The sequence below is a fragment of the Vombatus ursinus genome, unplaced genomic scaffold (assembly GCF_900497805.2).
Source record: "Vombatus ursinus unplaced genomic scaffold, bare-nosed wombat genome assembly UNPS02014158.1, whole genome shotgun sequence".
Taxonomy (NCBI): domain Eukaryota; kingdom Metazoa; phylum Chordata; class Mammalia; order Diprotodontia; family Vombatidae; genus Vombatus; species Vombatus ursinus.
The window spans coordinates 101,802-107,801 of NW_020953936.1; the positions used below are offsets into that span (position 1 = coordinate 101,802).

At 40.0% G+C, this 6,000-nt stretch overlaps 1 protein-coding gene across 3 annotated transcripts in view; it reads right to left on the reverse strand.

Moving 5' to 3' along the window:
* The window catches only part of ITGAD (integrin subunit alpha D), a 30,033-nt gene that overhangs the window by 3,467 nt on the left and 20,566 nt on the right, over positions 1 to 6,000 (reverse strand). For all 3 annotated transcript variants that reach the window (XM_027859048.1, XM_027859046.1, XM_027859047.1), the window contains exons 19-23: positions 5,566 to 5,639; positions 3,306 to 3,447; positions 3,071 to 3,187; positions 1,638 to 1,717; positions 984 to 1,067 (exon numbers count right to left, since the gene is read on the reverse strand). In XM_027859048.1, coding sequence (XP_027714849.1) covers positions 984 to 1,067; positions 1,638 to 1,717; positions 3,071 to 3,187; positions 3,306 to 3,447; positions 5,566 to 5,639 — 497 coding nt within the window. The remainder of the gene's footprint in view (positions 1 to 983; positions 1,068 to 1,637; positions 1,718 to 3,070; positions 3,188 to 3,305; positions 3,448 to 5,565; positions 5,640 to 6,000) is intronic.

A 6,000-nucleotide genomic window follows, 5' to 3' on the forward strand; every position in this document is an offset into this window, starting at 1 on the left:
AAGTGTTGTTGTTCAGTAGTATATGATTCTTCATGACCCAATTTGAGGTTTTCTTGGCAAAGATACTGGAATGGTTTGCCCTTTCCTTCTCCAGTCATTTTATGGATGAGGAAACTGAGGCAGACAGGGTAAAATGACTTGCCTAGAGTCATACAGATAGTAAGTGTCTGAGGCCAGATTTGAACTCACGTCTTTCCAATTCCAAACCTGTTGCTTTATGCACTGTACCACCTTGATGTCCCACTTAGCTGTATGGATTACAAAAATTCTGCAATTGTGTTTTCAGCTGACACAGGCTTCTTTAGCCTGCACTACAGCCTCTCTAAGTTCTCATTCACTAGAACCCCAATATCCCTTTGAGCCCAAACCAGATAGAGTCCTTCAAACAAAAAGAATCCCCAACACCCAAATTTCAGAAAAGTAAACAGACTAGAAATCTTTTTAGTTCCCTGCCTTCCTGAAATAGAGATTGGCAGCACCAGCCTATGTCACTTGACAATATTGACTCATCTCTGGTCTAGTGTCTTGGTTTTAAAAATAGTTTTCCTTTCAACTCTTTCTGGGTTCTCAGCTCCTTTCACAGTCTGTTTGGCACTCCCTCTGTTATTTTCTTTTATCCAGAATATTAGTCCGAGAACCAGTCAGCCACAGTTGTTTGGTATAATCTATCCCAGTTCTGAGGCTTTGCCTTTTTTTTTTATGACTTCCCTGACCATATTAACACCTCTTGCTGCCCCTTAGTTTCATAGGAACCCTATTCTTTCCCTTCCTCTGTGTGGCCTCAGGCCACATCCTACTTAGGGGTATGAGCATCCCATATCAGATAGTTCAGAAAAGTACTGATCTTAAATGAGTAAATCCACTTTGAGATTTAGACAACAAGTGCAAAGAAGCAGTGGTTTCATGCCAAAAGAAGGCTATGAGTATGAAGTGGGAGTTGACGCCAAGGCATGTGTCTTGCCAGTGGCCAAGAGAGCTAATACCTGCTGATTACCAAGTAGACAGCATACTTCACTGGTACCTCCAGCTGAAAGGTGGTCTTGTTAGACTTAGGTGTGTTATTTTCACTGTAGGAAAAGAGAAGATAGGTCATTCCAATCTTTGCACATATTCCCCTGTGCCTGGAATGCTTTTGCCCTTCATCTACAGATGAAGGCCTCATCCCCTAGTGCCACCTCCCATAAGAATCATTTTCTGATTCCTTAATTTCCAAATTGTTTTGTATTTACTTATCTTTATATATGTTGTTTCACCCCAATAGAATGTAAATTCCTTGAAGAAAAGGCTTATTTAAAAAAAAAAACACAGGGGCAGCTAGGTGGCACAGTGGATAGAGCACCAGCCCTGAAGTCAGGAGGACCTGAGTTCAAATCTGGCCTCAGACCAAACACTTGGCACTTAATAGCTGTGTGACCCTGGGCAAGTCACTTAACCTCAGTTGCCTTAAAACAAAACAAAACAAAAAAACACCAACACATTTGTATCACTAGCACCTAGCACAGTGCCTGGTACCTAGTATAGGGTTAATACATGCTAGTTCAATTGAATGGAAACATCTGGGGTGGGGTTTCAGAGGAGGAATGGTTTGGAGGTAAGATGAACTGAGAGGGAGGAAGTTCCATGCATCTTGGGCTCACCTGCTCACTTTAGTTTTCATGAGCATCTTGTCTCCAAGGGTGGCAGTGGGAGAGACATCAAATGTTGCTACAAAAGTGACCTAAGGGAGGAAGGAGCAGGAAATCACTGAAAATATAAATTCTTCATATCCTCTGCTTCTTTTGAATCCCCCATAAGTGCCTAGCACACTAAGCACATAGCATATGCTTATTTCAGATTCACTGAACTGAAATGCAGTAACAATTAAATCTGGTTATACCATTATGTAGTGGGTATGCTCCCAGAGGTAATCCTCTTTCTCTCACCTCTCCCTCACAGTTTTTGGAATGAGGTGAATTGTCCTGCAAAGGAGTTGGTAAAAAAGGGAGACATGCATGTGTAAGCCTGCAGGGCTGTACATGGAACTGCAGAGAAGTTAATATTTCTACTTGGCCTTTACAGGAAATTTTGTGCATATAAGGTCTGGCACTAGATAGTGACTTGAAAGGAGATAAAATAGAGATGCTCAATCTCAGCCCTCAAGAGAGGTCCACAAAACTAAAACATAAAGATTAGCAAAGCAGAGCATTTGTTGTGAAGAAAAATTTAGCCTGGCTCATCCTTGATCCTGTGAGTCAAGTGGGCTATAAGTCCAGAGGGAAGGTGGCACCCATAAGAGGAAAGTGTTGCTAGAAGCTATTCAGAAAATGAGAAAAGAGTGTTCATAACTATAAAGAAGGGTTCAGGTCTAAGTTCATTTTGCATTTTTTTGTGTGTTTGGGATTAAGTAAAACCTATCCTGCATCTGATGTCCTGAGCCAAATCCTGGTGTTTTTGGGTGAGGTCAAAGTGAATTAGAGATTATTATGGAGAGAGGCCACCAAGGTAAACTTTGTTTTTGATTCTAGGGACCAAACTTATGTTGTAATTACAATGTAAGGCTTTATGTAACGAAAACATTTCCTAATCCCGGCTGATAGCTCATTCATTTCAAGTAACATCCTATAAAACATAATTCCCTAGTACGCACATATATATAGTTCCCCTGGAAGTCACTGTAGAGGTACACATAGATTATGTGATAAGCTTGTTGTAAAATCACATTTCAATTACTGTAGTCATATTTTGAAAGTAATAGGGGAGTTTTCCATTTAAAAGAACCATGAGGGAGAAGAATTCCTTTGGGATATGAAGAATTGCCCCTAATTTACCTGATTTTATAAGTGTGGATTTTCTGTAGATTGGACAAATATGAAATAAACATTAATTATTATTAAATTGGAATCTATAAGAGTAGGTCACAAAAAGAAAAAAAAACAGTGATGAGAAAGTAACAGCAGGACAGAGAGGAACATGAACTAAGAGGAAGAGAAGAAAATAAGGAAGGAGAAAAGAGGAAGAGAGAGAGAGAGAGAGAGAGAGAGAGAGAGAGAGAGAGAGAGAGAGAGAGAATGGGAAAGTAGGAGGTATTAACCTTAGCTCCTTCCTGGAAGATGGGGTGATTGATGCTGCAGCCAGTACCTTTCAGGGCCTTGTTCTCTGGTACTGCTGCTTCACATGCAAGACGCCCAGATTGCTGAGGATGCCAGTTCTGGTCGGTTGTAAGAGACAAAAAAGAGACAATTGGAAGATAATGCAGAGAGAAAAGGAAACTTGGGGGAGAAGAGAGAGACATTAGGAAGACACTGTCATACTAATTTGACGTTCACCTGCGTCATTGCTACTCGTCGATAGGACAATCCTGGGGGATATAAGAAGGTAACCATGGTCCTGTAAGAATCTTCTCCCTGATTTGTCACTGTCACTGTCACATTCAACTCCAGATCACTCCCAACCACCAAGGTCTGTAGGCTACAAGGAGAAAGGGTTAGGATTAGGGGTCATGATTAAGTTTGGGGGCTGATTTCTTTTTTTTTTTTAACAATTAATTAGTTTTTATTTTTCAATATTCACTTCCATGTGATTTTGAGTTTTAAATTTTCTCTCCCTTCCTCTCCTCCACTCTCCCCAAGATGGCATACAATCTGATATAGGTTGTACTTACATATTCATATTAAAGCATATTCTCACATTAGTCATGATGTAAAGAAGAATCCCAACTAATGGGAGGAACCACGAGAAAGAAGAAACAAAACAAAACAAAAAAAGAAAAGGAGAGCAAATAGTACACTTCCATCTGCATTCAGACTCCTAAATTCTTTCTCTGGATGAGGATAGCCTCATGATGGATTTTCCATCATGAATCTTTTGGAGTTGTCTTAGATCTTTGCATTGCTGAGAAGAGCTAAGTTCATCAGTTAGTCATTGCACAATGTGGCTGTTACTGTGTACAATATTCTCCTGGTTCTGCCCACCTTCCTCAGCATTAGTTCATATAAATCTTTCCAGGTTTTTCTGAAGTCCACCTGCTCATCATTTCTTATAGCACAATAGTATTCTATTACATTCATATACCACAGGGGCTGATTTCTGAAGAAGAACGTGGAAATAAGGGGATAGGGGCTGTGAAAATATATAGCCTCCTTGCTGTTTCTTATACATGGCACTCTATCTCCTTATTCCAGGCATTTTCTTTGACTCTCCCCCATGCCTAGAAGTCCCTCTCTCCTCACCTTTGCCTCCTGGCTTCCTTTAAGTCTCAGCTAAAATCTCATCTTCTAAAAGAAGCTTTTCCTGATCTTCTTCAATACTAGTGCTTTCCCCCTGAGAATATCTCCAATGTGTTATGTATATGTCTGGCTTATACACAGGTGTTTACGTATTGTCTCCCTCCCATTAGATTGTGAACTCTCCTTGAGAGAAGGGACTATTTTTGCCTTTCTTTGCCTACCACACAATAGGTGCTTAAAAATGCTTCTTGCCTTGCCTTGATTTGACATAAGGAATTCAGAATTTTCTAATAAGTGTTGAAGTATGGTTGTAGGAAGAACCAGAGGCTGGCAGGTAGTTATTGGCATTTTGGTTCCTTGAGGAGTGATTTCAAAGCTGGAATGTCTGATTTGTGAGTATAAGACGAGACCCCAGAGAGATGACCAAGTAAGAAGTCATAAGACAGTCTACCTCCTCATGACCCTTTACAGAAGTAACAATAGAAATGCCCCCAAAGAAGCAAAACTGTCTGAAATCCTTATGAGAAAATTTAAGACCACTAAAAATAATGATAGTATGGAAAAAAGCACTCTGATAAAATGGGGGGGGGAAGTATTATAAAATAAAAGAGTATGAGGCCAAAATGTCAGAACAAAGATATGTTGAAATGATGTCAATAGTTGCATTAGAAACAAAATTAGAAATCCCTCAAGATAAAATGTCAGGGTGCCACAATTTCCTATTGCCAGGATCTTGCAACATTTGGCACAGGCAAGTGTAAGAGAATACAGATGCTATATCCAAGAATGCAGTTCTTTTGGCTGCCTTGGCTCTCCCTCCTGACACAGTCACCTCAGCAGGGAGAGAACCAGTTTAGAAACTCTGATCTAGAAGTTTTGACAAGAGTGCTTTATATAGACTGGCTCTAGGCATTCTCTGAGGGTGACACAGTTGCCCTTTTCAAAGTTCCTGGCAACAATTGCTGCTTTCATGACCTGTAGACCAGTTATCCTGTCTTCATTGTGGAACACAGTAAAAATTGATAATAGATACATTGTAAGGATTGAAGGAAAAAGTTAAATCAGGAAAAAAATTGACAAAAATAAATGGTAAACTGGGTGCACCCAAGGCATATTGGGACAAGGTGATGATACAGTAACAACAATAATAAGGGCTAGCATTTATCTCATATTTTAAGGTTTGTAAAACAGAGTTTCAAGATTAGTGGTGAAAATATGTAATTAACTTAAGAATTGGTAGCAGAATAAATTAAAAGATGATGGTAGCAGTCACAGTTGAAATGGAAGAAAAACTGGAAAAGTGTTGAAAAAGTAACAGAGATTAAAGTGAATGGATTGGAGCACAGATAAAATTACTTACCCAGAGAAATTGAAGGTAATGCTGAGGTCATCCTCACAGAGGTGATCTGTTCCACAGTTCTTCTCAAAGGGGAGCTGCCAAAAAAATGCCTTCCTAATCTCTTCATATCCAATATCTGAATCTTGATCTCCAATTTTTTCAGTAACCCCTCCAGAACCTAGAGATTCTGGCTACCTCAATGAACAAGGATTTATTGAATACTCTACATATTCAAAGGAAAACTAGGACAAGCAGAATTGGAATTCAGAATTCCAGCGCCTGGGACAAATTCAGAAGAAGGTTTTAATTCCAGGAAGGAAGCACAGGGTGGAGGTGGCAGGCAATGGGGTTAGAAGAGGGGACCTATTACACCTATGGTGCAATAGCACTGAGTGACTCTAGAGGAGATAGCAGTGTGTGTGTGTGTGTGTGTGTGTGTGTGTGTGTGTGTGTGTG